The 20,746-nt window shown below is 42.1% G+C and overlaps 1 protein-coding gene across 1 annotated transcript in view; it reads left to right on the top strand.

Moving 5' to 3' along the window:
• EEFSEC (eukaryotic elongation factor, selenocysteine-tRNA specific) overlaps window positions 1–20,746 on the top strand; it is a 101,794-nt gene that overhangs the window by 26,711 nt on the left and 54,337 nt on the right. The window contains exons 2-4 of the mRNA XM_061357134.1: window positions 5,001–5,208; window positions 6,245–6,341; window positions 8,594–8,758. Coding sequence (XP_061213118.1) covers window positions 5,001–5,208; window positions 6,245–6,341; window positions 8,594–8,758 — 470 coding nt within the window. The remainder of the gene's footprint in view (window positions 1–5,000; window positions 5,209–6,244; window positions 6,342–8,593; window positions 8,759–20,746) is intronic.

Below are 20,746 nucleotides of genomic sequence, written 5' to 3'. Positions count from 1 at the left end.
GAGATAGAAACCTCAAAGAATTTGGGATAAAGCATTGATTTTGTTATTTTTTGTGGAAGGGGGATTGGGGAGGCCGAAGTGCTGGAATAGTCGGGCTTTTTATGCTGCCTGCAGATGAAATTGATTAAACCCTAAAAACTCGCCTCAGTCCACCCGGTTTATTAATTGAAGAATTTCCTCTTCCCCAGAATGGGAAGTGCACATTAAAACCGAGCTTTGCCCCTGAGTAGCAATGATACTTGAGAACGGTGCATTTTCTACAATCCTATTTTCTCTTCTGCACTGGAGGAAATCCTAACATGGTAAAAAGCGCACTTAAGAAAAAAGGCAAGGTATGTTTAAGGAAGTCCTCTTTCATTTCCTTGTAAAGCGTGAAATCAAATTATAGCCCATGGCCCACAATTACTTTATTTTTACATTTCAAACTCCATTTTCTGCTTCCTTTCGGTGCCTGTGAACAGGAGTTGCGCTGTTTGTGCAAAGTCAGCTAAAAAGATTACCTGAAGCAGGACAGGGCACAGTAGCTTAAAGAAGCCACGAGTCAAATCTGTGCCTGAGGTGGCACAAACCTCCCCTTGCCCACCCAGGGATGTGACCCACACCTCTGTTCTTCCTTTCACTAGCCCAGTTTTACTATTTGGAAGCCAGCTGGCTTTATGTTGATGGATTCTGGTTACTCTAATACCCAGCTAAAATAGTGCTTGCCAAAATAGTAGTACTTGTAAATGCTATAATGGCCTTGACCTACATTTACGTAACAGCATGTTGGAGTAGATGATCTCCAAAGGTCCCTTCCAGCCCTAATGGTTCTGTGATTCTTTGACAAGAAGCATGGGAGAGGGGCTTTGGACAAGGGCCTGTATGAACAGGGCAAAGGGAATAGCTTTATCCGGCCAGAGGGGAGATTGAGATGAGCTCTAGCACAAGATGCCCCTGCCTTTAGCAGGGGTTGGAACTGAATGAGCTTTAAGGTCCATTGCAACACAAACCAGTCTGATTCTCTACATTGCTTGAAGAGAAAACAGTTGAGATGTTGTCTGTTCATTGCAAAGGCTTTGCAGTTCACCTTTTCAGTAAGGGTGAGATTGTTAGTGCATGGACTTCGTAACTGAATGGCGCTGGAAGCGGGTACAGTGCACATAAAGTAGTAGTAAGCTTTTGGAACTGTTGAAGTAATCTGAGAGGCTGAAATGTTTTGGTTTTCTAGACCTAATAATACCCTCGTTAACTCAATGTAAATGTTGGCTTTGCTGTACAGCTCTAGCTGCACACAGCTCAGCCTGGATGCTTGGGGGTGCATATATATATGTAACTTGCAAGCATGCAACAGGTTGCACAAACAGGAGGTGTTTTAAGCTCTGGTACATGTAGAACTGCAATGACTTCTGTGATGGAGGTGGGAGGAGAGTTGTTATTTAAGACATAATGTTCTGTTACACAATAAACATGGCAGTTATGGTGCTTTACAGTTCTTAAACATGCAGCGTGCGAGTTGGTTTCTCACCTGGTGGTACCCTGTGAAACACTGGTGTAGCAGATGGGTTTTATTAATGGTATGCCTTTATGTAAGGTTGTGACGCAGTAGCACATGAACGTTGCAGAGTTTGTCTACTTAAGCTTGATTGGGCAAAATCAAGTGTGCTTTGCTTGTATGAGCTGTGTGATGCTGTACAGCAAGTTTCCAAGGAGTGAATTTGATGTAGGGGCTGAAGGTCTGCAGCCTTGGTGCCTGGAACTCTGGTTTGACTAAAGGTTTGAAGCTCTAATATGCTAAATAGCACTAATGCAGAGCATGCAGTGAATTTCTCCTAAAGACTATAAGTTCATCAGGGCACACCTTTTCAGTGCATGCTGTTCTTCTGGGTCATCTGTGGTTTCCAGTGTTTGCAGAGGAGCTGAGAAGCTCCATCAGGGGCACGAGAGCTGTGGATGATGTGGTCCATGTGGTATCGTTTTGCTCTTCTCTTTGAGAGATGGAGCTGATGGCCAGTTTAGGGAAACAGAGGTGTTGCCTTCTGTGCTTTTAGGACTTGTAATCAAGGATGTCTCTGCTTCAACTGGTCCCATGGGAAAAGAGTAGTCAGTTACTTCCCTAAAGGCTGGTCATAATTGGGTACTCCCCAAAATCCAGACCCAAGAGTGAGTTGGATGTGACTGTTCAAAGAGGGACTTGACTTTGTTTTCCATGTGAGGGTCCTTCTGTGCTGCTGCCCTAGGCTTCGCTGGTGCTTCTTGCGGTCTCTTCTTCGCGCTGCTGCTGTTGCGTTTCCCTGGACCTGGCTGGTATCCACATACTCTCTGCTCATGTGTTATCTGTCTGTTTTTCTTCACCGGGCTATCTACTTTACTTTGTGTTTTCACTGTGGTTTAGCTGCTTATCTTGCAATAGAATTCCCATCTTTCCCCACCCCTTTCTGTTTTCTGATGACAACGGGTTTGTTTAATTTGCCTTGGACAGGGCTGTATCTGAGCTGTGTGTCATCACATGAAGGCTGCTCTGATAGTTGATCTTTTCACTATTTTCTTTCCAAGTGAAGTGAGAAATCACAGCTCAGGAGCACTTTTTATCTTTTTGAATGAATTTGAAGGTCTCTTTTGTAGATGAAACAGTAAGGAAAAGGTGACACCCATGTGTTTTTCTGTAGGTTTTATAACAATGTCCCCATAGTTTATAATTGGTTTTCTATGGCCTGCTTCAATGCAGGTAACATGCAGGTAACTGTGCTTCTTTATGTGCAGACCTGTCCTTCCTTACGTGCAGATGTATCTGCTTCATTCAGAGCTATTTCAAGTCATTTGCCTGCTTTTAGGGCTTGTGGAACACTCATCCCTTCTATATCATTCTTCTTAACTGTGCAGGCCCATATCCTGTCTCCTGTTTTATCATGGAATCCCAGACTGAGTTGGAAGGGACCTTAAAGCTCCTCCAGCTCCAACCCCTGCCACAGGCAGGAACCCCTTCCACTGGAGCAGCTTGCTCCAAGCCCCTGTGTCCAACCTGGCCTTGAACACTGCCAGGGATGGGGCAGCCACAGCTTCTCTGGGCACCCTGTGCCAGTGCCTCAGCACCATCACAGGGAAGAGCTTCTGCCTAAGAGCTCATCTCAGTCTCCCCTCTGTTATCTAGATGCATGTTTTACTAGGTGCATCGTTCCCTAGATAATAATCAATTTGTCTTGATGGTTTGGTTTTAATTCTTCCCATTCATTTTAAGGATGTTACCTGTGTAGTGAGAATTACTGTCTGGTGTATTTTAATGCAGGTTATATGTGTTTAAGTTTAAAAACCTCACCTTTATGAAGTATCCCACTTGAACTGTTTTCATGCTGTTCCTTCCTCTTGCTTCCTGGCCTTCAGGTCTGTAGCATGTCTAAATCCTATGGCATTGTAGACTTCTGTAAGAGGAGCTGGACTATATGACCTTTGAAGGTCCCTTCCAACCCGAACTATTCTATGACTGTATAATCCCGATCCTTTTGTACAGCCCTGCTGATGCTTGTGGTGCAACGTAAGCAAGCTGTAAATGAATAAAATTCTTGAAACAATAAAAATTGGAATGACTTTTGAAGACGTGAAGTTTATTTTGGAGAGAGATTTGCAATGATTGGGGAAAATCCTTCAGGAGCTTTGGAGATGTGATTATCCCACTAGTGCTCCGAAGGTTTTAACGTTCATTGTTGCAAGATGAAAGCTTTGGTAGGCTGAAAACAGTCATTTGTGGTCATAAATCCATAGTAGCTCCCACCCACTCTCCCAGCCGTGCACTCCAACCTCCGAACCGTTTCCTATCCGGAGTTCGTGGGAATTGCAAACAAGGGTAGCTGATGTCAGAGCAATGGGGAAGGCTTAAACAAAAAGCAGGGGGAAGGTTGGAGAGGTCGGAGGAACAAGTAGCAGTTGTATTGATTTCTTGTTCTTCCTATCAAAAGCTGAAGGCAGATATTAAAAGTCCTTGAATCCAGAACGCAGCGTGATTTCTGGCTTCTGTATTCTTTCCAAATGTGGGTTTTGACATGGGATTTTCTGGTAGTTCAGCTTAAACTTTGTGTTAGTTTGTTTAAGGTTTCTTAATATTGAAATCTGTGCTGTACTTTGGGTATTCAGAGTATCCCAGTTACCTGGAGTGAGACAGGGAAATTCTGAATGTAGTTAGTGGAAGGCCTGATGTTCATTAAAATCCATCAGAAGTTTCCTTGAAAACTAAGGTAAATCCATGAAACTCAGGTTGATTCAGTCACAGGGTTAAGGGATTGCGACAGCAGTGATTTGAAAAACAAAATGCGAATAATCCATGAGTTTGATGGGTTATTTCAGCCTAAGATTGTAGCGACTTGATCTTGAAGAGATTGAAGAATTGGATGTGTGTGTGGCTGTGTATGAAGTTATATATTCAAGCTCTGTAGAGCTGACCTGGAGTGAATGACAGTATAGTCATTATAGTATAAATAGCAGGGTTTAAATTGCTTCTTTGTCACAATTTATTTAGATGAACCTGCTGCTGGGGTTGGTCATCTTGTCTCCCCTTCCATCAAATCTTGGACTCTGAAAGAAGCAAGGGTGTCATTGAGGATTGGATGTGATGTGCCATGTCCTTGGCTCTTACTAGGATTGCTGCAAGCATCCAATTGTCTGCAGTGTTGTGTGTGTTCCTTGGCTCTACCATATTGCTTAGCTTCTTAAATCATCTTCTTTGAGGCAAATGCTATATGTGTGGTGCTTTTTTGCTTATTTTTTTTCTTTTAAACGCCGTGGTAACAACCTTAAACTTGAAGTGTTGATGTGGAGGAATAGGTAAACTATCATACGTTTCCATATTTTTGTAATGATCCAATGGTAGCATGTAACAGCTGAAGTTCCCATTTACAGACATTTACAGTTCAACTTGTATTAATATTGCTGGGTATTTCTACACATCCTGACAGCTCTTACGGAAACTGTTTGAGAAAGTGATCCTTAACCTTTTGATGCTGCTGCAATAGTGACTGTGACTTCTCCTCCAGGTGCGCAGATTATTGATCTAATGATGCTGGTGATCGATGTGACAAAAGGGATGCAGACGCAGTCAGCAGAGTGCTTGGTCATTGGGCAGATTGCGTGCCAGAAGATGGTGGTAGTTCTGAACAAAATAGATCTCCTTCCAGAGGGGAAGAGACAAAGTGCCATTGAGAAGATGACAAAGAAAATGCAGAAGACCTTGGAAAATACCAAGTAAGTTGGTGGTAATGTTAACAGTGTACTTGTGGGTCAAGTATTTTTGTTATACATTTTGTTGCATTTCCCTTCCACCATGCTTCTAAACACAATTATCCAGCAGAGGTGATGAGTGGGAAGATTACCAGAAACTCAAATGTAGCCCTGAATTTGCATCCACAAGTAGCATTTAAAAAGAAATAGTTTCCTATAATGAAGCTCTTCAGTTTAAAGGGTTGTTTGGAGTTCAGGTTGGCTAAAACTGGGGCAGAAGGTCCAGGTCCGGTTTGATTTTGGTTTTGTTGGGTTTTAGTTTATGGGCTTGCAGCTTTGTTGTGAATTGCAAGTTGCTTTCTCTCCAGAGATAAGGATGTGGTGGAGCTGTGCCTTAACTGAGGATGAGAAATGGGATTGCCCCAAGTAGGGAGAGCAGAATGCTGGAAGGTTATACCCTATATAACGTAGCTCTGGCTGGTATGGTGTTTGTCAGTTCTGTTCAGGTAAGTTAATTGAAATACATAATGAATGAAGGGCAGGGAGATTCCCAAGTGGAAGTGTTAGTGTTATGCAGTGAGAAGGTACCATACAGACACAGTATTTATTTGGTGGTTACACAAACTGGATCGCAGCTGGCTTTGCTGAGGGGTCGAAGCTGTTAGGTCACATTTTGATAGAAGAATCAAAGGAATAGGTTTTGGTGTACAGAAAAAGAGAGCTTCAGCAGGACAAGAAAGCAAAGATTAGTTGGATATGGCAGTTCCTGCTTTTTTATGACGGCATATTAAAGACTTGAGTAAAATTCATTGTAAGAGAAAAGCTAAACTGAGGCTCACTGAAGTACTGCTCTTCTCAGCACCTTTGAGACTTGTGTGTTTTGAGAACTTTGACTGCAGCAAATTCTGACCTTTCTGCTGTCCTTGCAGTTTGCCTGCAGCCTCAGGTACTCATCATGTGCCACCTTGCATTTGGCTCCTGTTGTGAAGGTTATGACTCCAGCTCAGGTTACGATTGTTTTAATGATAGTTGAAACAGCACTGGTCTTTCTCTCTTTCAGGTTCTGCGGATGCCCTATTGTTGCTGTTGCAGCAAAGCCCGGTGGACCAGAAGCCCCAGAGTCTGAGAATCCTCTGGGCGTTTCTGAATTAATCGAGGTACCTGCTCAAGAGCATCATAATAACACAAAACAGACTTGAACTTTGCTTTCCGTCCTTTGGAGTGCACTGTATTAGTATGTAGAGCTGAGAAACTCTTGCAGTAATGTCAGTTTAAGGAACCTGATACTTTAGGGAGTCCTTCCAGTGGATGGAAAACCATAGAATAGTTTGGGTTGGAAGGCACCTGCAAAACTCATCTAGTCCAAACCGCATGCAATGAGCAGGGTCATCTTCAACTAGATAGGTTGAGAAGTTGAGGTTGATGCCCCAAAAGGCTTCAGTGCTTTTGAAGAGCTGTTTCTTAAGACACAGCTATCACACATGTGCTGAAATTGGCTTTAAAGTTGTAAAGGATTGCAAAGCCTAATGAATAGAAAATAGCTTTAAAATTCTGCTAAATCCTTGGGAGGTGATTTATAATTGTACCACAGTTAAGAGAACAGTAAATCTGTGAAGTTGGGAGTGAAAAAGTTACACGCTGGGAGCTATTTCCTTCCTTTGGTGTGTATTATGACCCAGTGCTTAAGTGCATGGTACTTTATCCCAAACAACCCTTACCTCATTCATTACACAGGATGGCCAGAGCTCAGCTAGTGAGCAGGTAGCCCATAGCTGGTTTGAATGCTCATTATTCTGTGTGGATTCTTGTCTCCATTCAAATACTGCTCTGCATTCAAGAATGATTGATTTCCTCCTAGACTTTTCTTTGGCACACATCACTGTGGTCTTGAGCATTTGGCAAACAGTTGATTTACTTCCAAAAGACCTATAGGAAGCGTAGAGGTGACTTTAATCCCTATTTAGATTGGGAAGCTGAGGCACGAAGGAGGTAATCCACTGAGTTTACTCATTTGATTTGTTAAATTTAAGGAAAGCAGGAACCCTTTTGGGACATGTTTGTACCCAGATCATAGCACCTGCCAATTTTGATTACAATTGTGCAGGCTTAGCACGTCTCTTAAGCTTTGGGGTTTCTGTTTGGGCAGTCTGAGAGGTATAGTCAGTGATTACCTGTGGAAAGCTTAATAGTGTAAAGAGTGACAACATGTGGGAGTTCTGGCATAAGCAAGTGTAGACTCCATCCTCCTGCCTTCATGCTGAAACCATCTTTCTCTGTGATACTTTGCCTTGCTCACTGCATGCCTTGCACAGCTGCAAAAGATGGAAAGCAAGACTAGAACTGGCAAGAAGCAGGCTATCCACAGCATAGAGAGGTGGAGATAGGCAGGTCCTCAGTTCTGCCTCCATCTGATTCTGGGTACGTTTACAGGGATGTTAAAACCTTTGAAGGAAATGCCCATACTGCAGCTGTTTGTCAACTGAGACCTAGTATTAGAAGACCTGGCAAATGTGGTGTGAGCCGTGGCATTGAGCTTCAAGCTATCCTTTCTGTTCTTGATAAGAGACTCTCCATTGTTCTGCCATTACAAGCTGGGTTTAACCAGCAGTTTCTGATCTTAAAAGCAGACGTTTCAAGGCAGTGCCAAGCTTACATGCTGATGTTAGAGCAGAGATCAAAAGTGATTTGAGATGGGGGTGATCCAGTTCCTCTGAAACACTGCTGCGTACATGACTGTTTCCATAATTCAGCTCTGCTGTCTATGATGACAGGTTTTAAGAAGCAGCATTTGTCAGCAAAGCAGAAATCCTAAACTTGGAGAATGTCTCTAGAAAATGGTACTCGTGCGGCTGTGTTTCAGTGGTTTGGTCCTCCAAGAAGTGTTAACAGAAACCTGAAGGGGAAGTGGACTTTGAAAACTGAACCCAGTGTAATAGTTTGGCTGGGAGGGAGGCAGGGATGGGCTTTATGGGGCACTGGTATCTATACGTAAGTTAATTTTCACAAGAAGCTGAAGTAGCAAAACGCACTGTAAAATTGTACTTTTGAGAGAGGAAAGAAAAGGGGGGGAAACACGATGCACTGGATATTTTCTTTTTGCTTTGCTGCAGTGTTTGTATTGAGTTTGGCAGTAACTTTATTGCCGGTGCGGTTTTGCTAACAAAGCGAAATGTGCAGCACCAAATCTTTGTAAGGCAGAAAATCGAAGTGTTCCTGCTGCTAAGTGTGAGTCTCCTCTGTGGCACGCACTTAATTTGACATTGGTGCGTTCTAAGCTCATTGGGAGATGCCTGAAGTCAGTAAAACTGCAAGCTGGCTCCATCAATCATCCGCTTTGCCTGCCTCTTGCTCCGTGGCTGTCATGGCTTTTCACCCAGGCATGGTGCTGCTTTTATCTTCTTTTTTTCAGGTCCTGAAGTCTCAGGCTTACCTGCCATCAAGAGACCCCTCGGGACACTTCCTTATGGCAGTTGACCACTGCTTCTCTATCAAGGGTCAAGGCACGGTGATGACAGGGACTATTCTTTCTGGCTCCGTTAGCCTTGGTGACAATGTGGAGATTCCTGCCCTGAAGGTGAGTCTCTCATTTTCACTCCCCCCAGTTTTCTTGATAGAAAGAGCCACTCAACAAAGAAGAGAGTGTTCTCTTCTAGTCTGAAATTGTTCAATCATTTTCAATTTCTTTGTACTCTCCTATAAGCCAGTTTCTAATGGAAGAGACACAGAGATTCTTAAAGAAGGCAGCCAGGGAAGTTACCTGCTCAGTTTTAGTTGAATGAATGCTGACCTAGGTTAGCATGTTAGACTTTCAAATTCAAAAAGCAAGGTGGGCATGTTTCCAAGCTAGGATGTGCTCCAGGGCTGAACAAGGTTTGAGTTGAGGTTGCTTTCATTTGAGCCATGCTGCAGTGGGAAAGCTTACAAAAGGATTGGGATAGGGTGCGCACATCCTGTGATGTGTGGAAGTGAACGAAATGACAAGAGGGCACTGAAATGCTTGATGCACATTCTCTTTGTTTGGGGCTTCAGTTGGTGTCAGCATGTTCTGCTGGGCTGCAGCAGTGATTTGCTGCCATTGGGCTTTGTGGAGAGCCTGTTGAAAGGTTTTTCAATGGCCTTTGGACTGCTTAACTGTTGTTACTGTTTTATTTCCTTAAAAATCTATCTGTCCTTTAAAGGCAAACAAGGTGAATTTATGCTTGGAAGAGCTGAGGCCTGTTTCGCAGGTGCTGATTTGAGTGGCTCTGACTTTCCCCCCTTATTAATTGCCCCAAATGGGTCAAGAGCTGTGAAGCATTTTGCAGCTGCACTTCCAGGAGCCACATCCAGTTACATTCTGAGAGGAGGCAGCTTTTGGCTGACTAAGGCTGGGTGGGACCCTTCTGGGGACTGTCAGTGTTATCTTCAAGTCATGTTACTCTGAGTGCGTTCTTTCATTGAGTGAATGTGCTGCTTTCTCCTTTTTGCCCATACTTAGTGTGCAAATGAAGGACTCGGTGAGGCATTCTTATTCCACCTGAACTGTTTTGCTGATAACTTATGATTTTTTTGGTTGTCCTCTCCTGTGATAGCTGTGGCCATGTAGTTCATATCATATTGTCCTTTGTGTGAAACTGATTTGGGTGATGTGTATCCCATGTCTGCTTTCCCAGGGGAGTTCCTCACTGCCCATACTCTCATTTTGCAGCCTGCAGCCCATTCTGGAAGCCATGCTTCTAATTCCTGCAGGGAATATGCTTTGCTGGGGCTGTAGCTCTGGTTTCAACCTCTCAAGCTTTGCCCTTGCCAGCATTCCTTCCGTTTTCTGTTGTGACCTGCTTGCTGTCCTGGGCCTGCCTGCACAACAGGCTCAAGGAGGAAGGAGTAGGTAGGAGGACAAGGCTGGTGAGAGCTGGGTGATGATGGCTCCTGCCCAATGGGGCCTTGTGTGGCTCATTAGCTGCTTGCCTTTTGGCGTAGCATTGGCCAGAGTTCTGTGGATTTGTGCTCTGGAGGTGGGGGTGGGACAGAGCAGAGTCATTATTGCTTGCTTAAAGAATGCGTAACTAGATGGTATCTGGAAAAGGCTGTTCAGCTCTTCATGTGTAGTCCAAGAATGTTTTGGAGAAATGTGTTTAGGAATTAGTCTGCTTCTTAAGAATGTGTGTGAAGGGGGGAAAATGACAAATGTACAGTTAATAACTTGCATGTTTAAAAGAATGGTAGGGAAGATTTTAAGTGGGGCTTTAAAAGATGCTTCTTCCCAAGTGATGGGGAGAACAGTGAAGTAAAAGGCAGGCTAGCAGGTAAATGGGTCATTGACAAAGAGAAGCCACTTGGCTTTCATGGTATTAACAGCTTCCCTCAAAGTTGTAGTTATTTTCAGTTGCTGTTAATGAATTCATCCTTGCACTGCCTTGTATGAAACAGAAGATTTGCTTGGACCTCTGAGTGGTTGATAGAGACGGGCAGAGTTCTGTATTGTGGATTTTGCCATTGGCAGCTTGTGAATATCCATGTCCATGTTGTACGGGTCTGGAAACCCAGGCACAGGGAAGGGAAGCAGCTTTTGGAAGTGTGTGTGTTGTACTTAGCCCCACTAGCATTGTGTGGAGCTGGGCTAGGATACCTATAAGAGGTCAAACCTTTCTCAGGCCTACAAGGTAACAGAGGAAGCACATTTCACAACACGTTGTGGTTTATGACTCTCTCTGACCTTCTTTTGCCCTGACCCTATGGTAACTGAGATTGACAGCTGGTGCCCACTGGGCATTTAGGGACATTACAAACCAGCTGCTTTTTCCATTTGAAGAACCCTCTCCCCAAATGAAGTGGCATCACCTCCCAGTCCTCCTAATGGACTTCGACATCTTTGACCGCTTGAACCTGCACAAAGGAGGGACACAGCAATTAAAAATAAACAGTGACATTCTCAAACGCCCGAGCTCGCTCTGATTGAGGCTGAGAGCACCAGCAGTGCACGGATTCCTTTATGCTCTTGCCTATGTAAATTGCCATCTGGGGTTGATTATCCATATAGCGAAAAGAAAAATTATATATATGTGTTTGGCAAAAAGCTTTGACAGAGCAAACAGTTCGCTATCCAATTGAGTTAGTGCTCTTTGCTGCCTGGCACTTGAAATCCACCTTGAAGAGCATGAACCCAGGATTTCTGCAGCAAAAATGTTGTGTTGGCAGGATTCTGAATGTCCTTTAAGATTATTGCAGGGGTCTTTCAATCTCTACACTCTTCCAGTTTATAAACTGTAACAACTCCTGACATTTCTGTTTCTGCTTTATAGAAGTTCCTGGAGTTTGAATAATCAATATTTTTTTCAATATAGATTTATTTTATTTTATGGGTGGGTTTGGGGTAGTCACTTCAAAATATTTACTTTGTTTAGGGAATTTAACATATGTTTGTCAAATTCTAGTGCTGCTTTGTCTTTTTACAGCATGCTTTAACTGAGACAGGAAAGCATTGTTTTCAGTGGGGAAGAAGTGTCTTTCCCTACCCTATCCAGGTAAAAAAGAAATTACAGCTTAAGAACATCAACTACTTAGAAGGCCAAGAACCAGGAGTTTAGTTCTGAGCATTGACTGTCTCAGTCCTTGTGTCATGAGTAGTGCAGTATGTTGTGTGGTCTGTGGTCTTCTTTCTGCCCACTGTTAGTGATTCCAGTGTTGGATTGCAGTTTGCAAGCACACTAGAAATGCTAGAGGATTGGGTAAACCAGGCGATATGTTAATATTCCTTTAGAGGTGTTTTAGGGCGCAGAAAATGTGCCAGGTTGGTTAATAGGAATCATTCTCTGTCTAAAGAGTTGTGAAAGGTTGTAGAGGAGGTCAAGTCTGAGTGGAGTGAGGAGGCACAGATGTACACAGTAGTGGATATAAATCTGGTCACCCAGAAAGTGTTGACTCAGCATTGCCTTACGTGTGATCGAATGCTGTAGGTACGTGGCAGCCAAGTGCCCTGATCATTATTGGTTCTTTCTGGACTTGTAAGAAGTAGAAACTTTCTTCTTGCTTTATATTCAAGCTCCTATCTATTCAACCCAAAGGAGGAGATGAATATTTGTATTCTATCCGAACTTCAGCATCCCTGAGGTTTGCAGTAGGCAACTGCCATTATTATTAATGTGGAGCATTTAAATCTCAGAAGTTGCAAGTGTGTTTAAGAAATGCTGCTCCTCTGCTTGGAGAGTAGTTATCCAGATCCAGTAGCTGATACGCTTCCAGGAGGTCATCTGAGACATCAAATATGGAAAACGAGGGATACCTGCCCCTGTTTATCTCGTCAAGTCTCCTAGTAAATGAGTGTCAGTTTAAGCCAGTAGTGAATTCTGTCTTGGCAAGGGCCTATTTGCTGTCAGATTCTGTTGACTTTATGAACTTTTATAGAAGTCTCATTTTGTAAGTGTGGTACTGAGAAAGCATCCTGGCTTCATACACTTCCATGATACGAGAAGAGATTTCTTTTTTTAAAGCTTCTTTGTTGGCTAGATAACCTCGGTCTGTTTTTTTGGCAAGCATTCTGTACTTTTTATGGCTCATCCAACAAAAAGATCCTCCAGTGTCTCATAAATAACCCAAACAGTATTTACAAGACTATTTCCTTAAACCACCACAGCTATTAAAGTTGTAACAGAGAGATCTTCTTTTGCCCATGTGAGTCCTTCAGTCTATCCCAAGACCCTTGATGAGTGAGCTTTAGTATATATACTTGTAGTAATGTCAGCATCCTTAAGGACTTAGCAATCAGTTGCATGGTTAAGTCTTGACAGAGAACATTTAAATCTCAGAAAACAAAATTGGATCCAGTGCTGCTAAATTGGATCACGAAGACACTTAGAATCATAGAATAGTTAGGGTTGGAAGGGACCTTAAGATATCCAGCTCCAACCCCCCTGCCACGTGCAGGGGCACTTCTGTGTGGACTTCCATGATGAAATCTTAAGTCAGTTCTTACCACTGTGATTTAGAGTTCTTTGGCTCTCATAGTACACCCCCTCCAAATGCCAGGGTATCTTGACTGGGTTTTGCACTTTTTTTTTGGCTTATTAAGATGTTATTTTTCCAGTGCTGCTTGGATTTTTCTTGCCCAGTGCTGGTATAAAAGGTTTTCCAAACGCTCGGGTTCGTCTGCTGGCTTACAATGTGTGAGAATTTTCTGTTCATTGAAACGCGGTGGAAAAGGGCACTTCAGGAGATCAGGTTGGAGGGAGAATCAATGAGATGTAACGGATAAAACTGTGAAAAGGCATCTCGTAATATGTGTTAAAATGTGATAATATACAAGAATCTTAGATCCTGAATCAATAAATGACGCGTATACACATCATGTCGCATACACGGTTTAATTCAGTTGTAAGTATTAAACTGTTTCTTTAATTCTTTGCCACGTCTCAAGCAGGGCTTGTGTGTGTTGGAGATTTTCTCCTTTCCTAGAAAACATCAGTGAGAGTCTTACGAGTTTTGCATCTGCTGTGGCACTTAAAAGCAGGGCATGCAGGATTTGGCTGACACAGGCAAGCACTCTGCTTCCAACCTCCAGGATGTTATCAGTTGTTTTGGAAGAACTAAACTCCTCAGCACAGTTCTTTGTGGTTAAGTAAAGGATTAAAGACCTGATCCAGTGCCCTTGGAATGAAATTTAGATCTGGCAGTAAGAACAGCTCAAATCTTTTTTTGGCTTTGGTCTCTTGAGGGAATAAGAGCAGCAGATGCTGAGCTCTTTCTAAAGATCAGTTCTCTCATTTTCAGTGTATGGGGTTGTAGCTTTTTACTGTGTGGGCTGGGGTTTGTTTTGGTTTGTTTCTTTATTCCTGTTTTAGTTCACATCTCATAAAAAAAAAAAACCCACCCCAAACAAGCCAACACCGTGCCCTCAGAAATAAAACCCCAAAGAACAGGATCCAGTTTAATTTTGTTTTAAAAAGAAGAAAAATCCTGTTAACTTTAAAAAGGCTCCAGGAATAAAAACTCTCAGGAAGAGATTAGTATGTTGCTGTTCTTTCACTCCCTGTTACTGAAGTACAGTGGTTTAGGTCATATCACTTGCTATTTTTTGTTAAGGATCATGTAAAAGGAGGGAGCAAGATAAAGGACTTGGTATGTTAAGGTTTGTTTTATTCAGGACCAGGGATAATACATAATAGAAAGGGAGCTGGAGATACATTATGGGGGTTTTAAATGTTTTCTGCTTGGTCAGAGCAGGAGGGAGGGAGGCCAGGGGAGCGCAGCCAACCTGAGCAGTGCTAATCCAAACCATACACTGTATTTTTGGAGCTTGTGTGTCTAATGTGATCTCTGTAGGCAGAAAAGTGGCCTAGGCAGTACTGGCCACTTAACTCTTCAAATACTAAAATGCATCTGCAGCTTTTTGTGAAGCTCTGGATGTACCCTCTGCTCCCTATGGGCTGGAGGCATTGGGGTGCAGGTTACCTTCTAATGGATGAGGGATATTACTCAAAGTGTACTAGTTTCTTGATATAGTGGATCTGAAAAGGAACAGAATTGTGTGTAATTTCTGCATTGCTTCTGTGCACTTAACCCATCTTTACATGACTGTTTGGGACCCAGGCTCTGCATGGAAGTGCAGTGTTGCTGGATGTTCTCCACAGAGGACCCAAAGGGCTGTGGTATTTCTTTGTTGCTAATGGCACACTTGAGGTTCTCTGCAATGCTGCCTGGCCATGGTTGATGCGCAGGGTACTCTGAAGTGTGCATGTTATGCTGTGGCCGTGCAGATGATTTTGTCTTCAATATTAGGAAGTGCAGAGATACCTTGGGATGGAATTTTTGACCTTGTTTCTATAGGCTGAAGCGGGTCTGATGAGGCAAAGGACAAGACCTGGTTAAGCCATTCTGTGATTCTTGGGCTTGTGTATGCTGGGGTCCAAGGTTAGTTTGAAATGAAGTTAATGGACATTGCTGTACCCATCACAAACTTTCATCCAAATGTCTTTTTGGTTAATCTTTAGGATAACTTTCCAAAGCAAAGGGTGGCTGGTTTGTGTTTGCAGAGCTTGTTTGCTTTAGCATTGCTGCTGCTGCCAGCTCATTAACTGCCTTTTTATTTCCTCTAATTTATCAGGTAGAATTGTTCTTAACCCAATTCATTTGGAACCAGCTCCACATGCACGTACACATGCCATCTGAGCAGGAATCTTGGTGGAACGCTTCAATAGCAATGCGAAAGGTAGCCTCCTGTATGGTAAACACAGCTTTGACACTGCATTCCTGCTGTGAATGTAACTTTAGTATGAGGAGGCTGAGTTGGGGCAGTGAGTAACTATCATGTTTTAAATATTGATGTTCAAGTGCTGGAGGCTTTGGCAAAATGTCAGCAACCAGAATGAAGGAAGGGAATGTCACTTTTTGTTCTTCCTTGATCATCCGTAGACAGTACAGTTCCTCACTTGATCAGGCTTCTAAGCAGCAGAGCAATTCAAGGGCTGCATTAACTCAGCTATGGTCTGTGTATTATAATGTTCTGCTCAGATCGGGCACTGGCAAAAAAGGATCTGAATACGGACAATATTATTTAACCAAGGTTGTTGAAACTTCTAAAATTGGCCAAAAGACAGATGAAAATAGGTTACTGCAGAAGCGCCTGGGAGTCAAGAGTTGGTCTATATTAGAAAAGAAATATATAATGATCTTATTATATACTCTATAAAGTATCTATGATATTCTTTGTTATTGATATGAAAATGACTTGAGAATTGATTTTGCCTTTTAAAAGAGTGTCAAATGTTTGTTCAGCTCCATCCCCTGACTGTTGTCCCACGCCTGTGACAATCGCATATTGTGGAAGCTAAATGTAAGCTACATCTCCTCATGAGAGGATTCCCATGACTTTGTATTGTAATAGCTGGTGTGGTTTGAAATGAAAGAATAAGTAATACTAGAGAAAACCAATATTTACAGGATCAGCTGGAATAATATCATTATGTGAGCTGCCCAGATAGCGATGTGATGAACATGATATAAATGCCAAGATACAGATTTTCATTTGCAGCTGTCTGAAATGAAAACTATAAACTCCCAGGCTCTTCATGCTTGTAAAGATGAGCTTGAAAGCGTGTACCATAAAATGCAGTTGCCTTCTCTTTTTCCTCTAATGAATAAATAATGAGGAATAAAAGTTTCACACTTTAGAAATCAGAAGGAAAGGTCAAATAGCCTTTTTAGAGGGCTTCTGTAGCTGATACATCTTTAAATGCTTAAATAGTAGACATAAAATCTATCAGGCCTTTGTGGAAATTAATTTAGTAATTGAGCTGTCTTTGGTCTAGACAACCTGCTTTTAAGTTCTATTCTGTAGAGAAAGTGCATAATAGATTTGCAAAAGAAGGGCAGAGATGCATTGCTCCTTGTTTGATCCAGGTGGCAGAAATCGGCCACGAGAGCAGATGAATCCCTTGGAAGCAATGATGTGGTCATACATAGGCATCATTTTATTTCTTCAGCAGAAGAGATGGAGGTGCTGAAAATGGTTCTGAAGTTTCTCACTTAAGTTTTATGTGATGTTTTGGAGCCTCTTAAAGTATTTCTGTTCTTTCTCAGTACTCATTTAACCACTTTTCCTTTGTTTCAGGTATGTTATAGTCGCTTTATCTTAATATAATATTTATATAATGAATTTTATGCTAACCATCCCTAGAATAGTATGTCTCATCTGCAGCACCTAGTACATAGGACTGCAGTAAGTTCAATGGTGGTTTAGAAAAGAAATTGTTATTCTAAATCAGTTCAATTTGAATGATGGGTGTTACTGATGTGGTATTTTCTTGGCCTCCCTGAAGACATTGATCCTGCTTATGGAGATTAGTTGGCAATAATTTGAAGTGTTCAGGGAGTGAGGAATATGCAGGTATACCACAAACACTGGAAAAGCCAAAACCACAGAACAGAGGGGTTGTAAGGGGAAACCTGAAAATACGTATTTTTAGTAAAGGATTGAAATAAATGCCCAGTAAGACTAAGAGAAATGCCCAGTTTGGCTTTGGATCAGCACAAAACACCAGTTTACTCTAAATGCAAAGAAGTATTCAAATTGCTGTGAAAATAAAACCCCCAATCCACCCCGAGCTCTTTCATATCAACTTTTAGAGGAGAATTGGAGTCAGGTGGTGATTGGAAAAGAACGATTTTTCTGACATGTTTCTATATGCAGTGTTTCTTTCCTGTTGTTCCTATTTCTCAGGCATGCAGTTCCCTAAATAGTGGGAAAATGGTAGAAACCTCTGAATTGGTAGAAATCCTGATGGCTCTGCTTTTCCTGCTTGCAGCGAGTGCTGATGGGGTTGTCAGAAGTCCTAAGGCACATTTGTAGTCAAACAGTTTCTGTAGTGCACAAAGTTCAGGGGTTTTTAAGTCTTTCCTTGTGTCTTTGCTTTGGTTTCATCTTTCCTTTCATTGCCCACCCACTGCCCATCCTGTCAGTTCAGGCTGTTGAACTGCTCTTTCTAAATCCGCTTCACTGGGGTGTGATGTGTGCATGTTGGTGATCGCCTTTTCTGTGATCACAGGCTCGATGCCTGCTTCTAGAGAGGCTGCTGTAAACATCTATGGGGGAGAGTGTGGAAAAGTGTTTGCAAAGTTCAGGTTTGCTGTGGAGATGAGCTATAGAGGAAATCAGAGGAACAAGAACGTGTTGAGGTAATATGATTGTGGCTTCAGTAGGTTGTGCCCCTTTACACCAGTTCTACGCTGAACTGATTTGGTGGCTTTCCAGAAACACTGAGATTTTCTTTATTCTTGGTTTTTTTTAAGGGATTTTTGGGCAGGAAGCTAAATATGTTTTAAAAATGATGCAAATTTTCTATTAAAAATAGCAATGGCAATGTGAAGGTGAGGGTTCTATCACATTTTTGTTTAATTTGGGAGCTTTGAGGATCTCTTTTACCCAAGATTCCTGTTTTCATTTTCATTCAAAAAGCAAAAGCGTGATAAATTTAGGTTTGGTTCTTCCGTTGGTTGGGTTGCTTGTTTTTTTTCCCCAAATAAGGGTGATTCTAATTGTTGTCTATGGGGGTTGCATGGAGTTAATACTAGCAAGATGTTTTGAGTATTCATATATGGGGAGAGATGGGCAAAGAAGCTTTCACATCAGACTTGCCTGGGGTAGGGGGGAAAAGAGCAGCTAACGTTTAGGCATAGCTTTGTGGTTATGGTGTGAGTCACAAAGACTTAGGCCATCTGACATGTACATTACAAACAGTTGTAAAAACATACCATCGGATAGCCACAATGTGTAGTGGGCTGAGTTAATGTTATTTTGAATCCCTAATGTTGAGGCTTTTTGGCACAGTGAGTGTACCACATGGGATGCTGTATCACTGCTCTGTCTCGTGTGACACTGTTGTCCCAGATGGACAAAGGTCTCTTCTGACCAGCTCAGGAGTGAAGTTTTAATCCTGCCTTTCGTTTGTTCAGTGTTATCTACCTGCCCTGACACCAACCAGGGCTTTCTGCGGAGTCAGGATTTAAATAGACTTTGACAGACTACATTGATGTGATTAAAGTTGTTGTAATTATGCACAGTGCTTTATAATATGCATGCTGGGGGGTTGCAATAGCCAGTATATGGAACATGAAGTTTGCAGCAGGTTAGACTTGCGTTTAAATGTGTTTGTATTTTCAGGTTTTCCTTAATGTTTCTATTTAAATCTCCCACTGTGTGGGTTAAATTTTCCCCAGTGTGAACCTTTCATAAAGGTAGTTTTGAATCTGTGGGATCTGTACCTGTATCTGAGCATGACCATGTAGAAATGAGTCTTTTATCTTCCTGATGTTTCAGATGCTGTTAAAAGTTCTTGGGAACCTTGTTCAGAACTTGAATTCCTGTGTTTTGTTTTCAGTCTTTGAAAGTAAGGGCTTTTGTAATGGATGCTTTAGCTTCAGTCTCAGCTCTGAAGGAGACACTACAAACATTTAATGACTTTAAAAGATGCTTTTTGGAGTCTATAGATTGAAGAGGGTTTTTTGTGTTTTCATTTCAGAGGGGTTTTTGGTGGTTTGGTTTTGTTTTTTTTGTGGTGCTGGTGTTCTACAAAGCTACAAAGATGAGCTTTTCCCCCCATCTCTATAATAAATAGTGAGCTTTAGAGTCTGGTTCAGATTCTGTTTAATCTTAGCTTTTAAACAGTTAAGATTTCTGTGTTTAAATTCCTTTGCAAAAATAATGTATTCCATCCATTGCTTTTTACCTGTTTGTAAGTCCAGTGTTAAGACTCTTGGGGCAGTTGGTGCACAAGCTATGAATGGCATGTTAAAATACTACTCTTCCCCGTACAGAGCACTTGTAACCAGTGGGATTCGGTTTGAGAGGCTGTGTCTGCTGCACTGAAAGAAAGAGGAAAGTACTTTTCAGAGTGTGCAGAGAATGGCCCAGGAAAGCTGAATGTGTTGGGGTTTTCTGGGGGAAATTGTTAGGGTTTCTTCTAATGCAGGTACTGAAAGTCATAAAGAAAACCAGATTGTCAGATGTCTTGATTATCCCAGTTACCACTCAAATGGTTTGCAGCCACAAGAGCTCAGTATTCATTGATGCTTTTATTTAATGATGGATTGAGTTGTTCAGTCCTTCACTGGCCATTTTATAACTTCTGGGGTTGAAGACTTACCCCTGCTATATTTAAAGATCCTGTTAGCTGCGTTTCTCATGTGCAATTTTTTGTGTGGAAATTCCATCCAGTTTGTAGTGCTCTGATAATGATCAGAATTCTGCAATAATGAGAAATAAATCAGGCCTGGAACAGGCAAATATTTGGGCTTTTGAACCCCCAGAGTAATATTCTTAATCATGCCTTTGTTCATAAATGCAACGAGCTTTAGTTTCTGTGGAGCAGACAGCGCGGTGAGAATGGGAGAAGCTGAAACCAGCCCAGGCAGGTGTTAAGCAAATGCCTGCAGCCAGCTCTCACAAGGTTGGGTTATAGATCTTCAATTCTTTTATTAGTCTGCTCAGAATCTCTCTTCTCAGATTTGGGCTTTAATGAGGGGCTGATTCCGCAATACAAACATCCAGATGTAACCTGTTGCTTAAATGTGATTCTAGCAAGCCCCAGGAGTACTTTTTTTACCCCTTCTGCATCCCAGGCTTGCTCAGGTACCTTCTCCTTGGAGCTGATGTGTTTGGTGGTTCAAGGTAACTGACAAAATCACTGTACCACGAACTTGGGGTATTTAGTTATACCTTTGGAATGAAGCCAGCAGAAATGTAGAGCACTTCAGTGGTCCAAAAACAGGAATATTTTCAGCCTCATCAATTATTTTTAATATTAAAAGTCAGCAGATGGAGCCAAAGGCTTGTAGAAAAATGACTTGTGCTGAACGTCTACGAAACCACAAAGCCCACTAAGTTTAACTAATAATGGTTCTTCTGAAATTTATGTCAGCAAAGCTATTTACTTACATCCCTCATTTATTCCTGGTCTCTGTGTAGAGCGAGAGCTCACCCCTTCCTGTGCTGGGGAGCCTCACAGAACAAAAAGAGTAAAGTTTGAGTGGGAACCTGATTTTTCTCTGCAGATTTCCATCCGTGGCTGGTTTCCTGCAGCATTGTTCAGCA

The sequence above is a fragment of the Neopsephotus bourkii genome, unplaced genomic scaffold (genome assembly GCF_033783945.1).
Source record: "Neopsephotus bourkii isolate Nb327-2 ecotype Australia unplaced genomic scaffold, CSIRO-AGI_Nbou_v1 NB_887, whole genome shotgun sequence".
Classification (NCBI taxonomy): domain Eukaryota; kingdom Metazoa; phylum Chordata; class Aves; order Psittaciformes; family Psittacidae; genus Neopsephotus; species Neopsephotus bourkii.
Note: the sequence above shows the minus strand (reverse complement) of the source record. Positions and strands in the feature narration are given on the sequence as shown.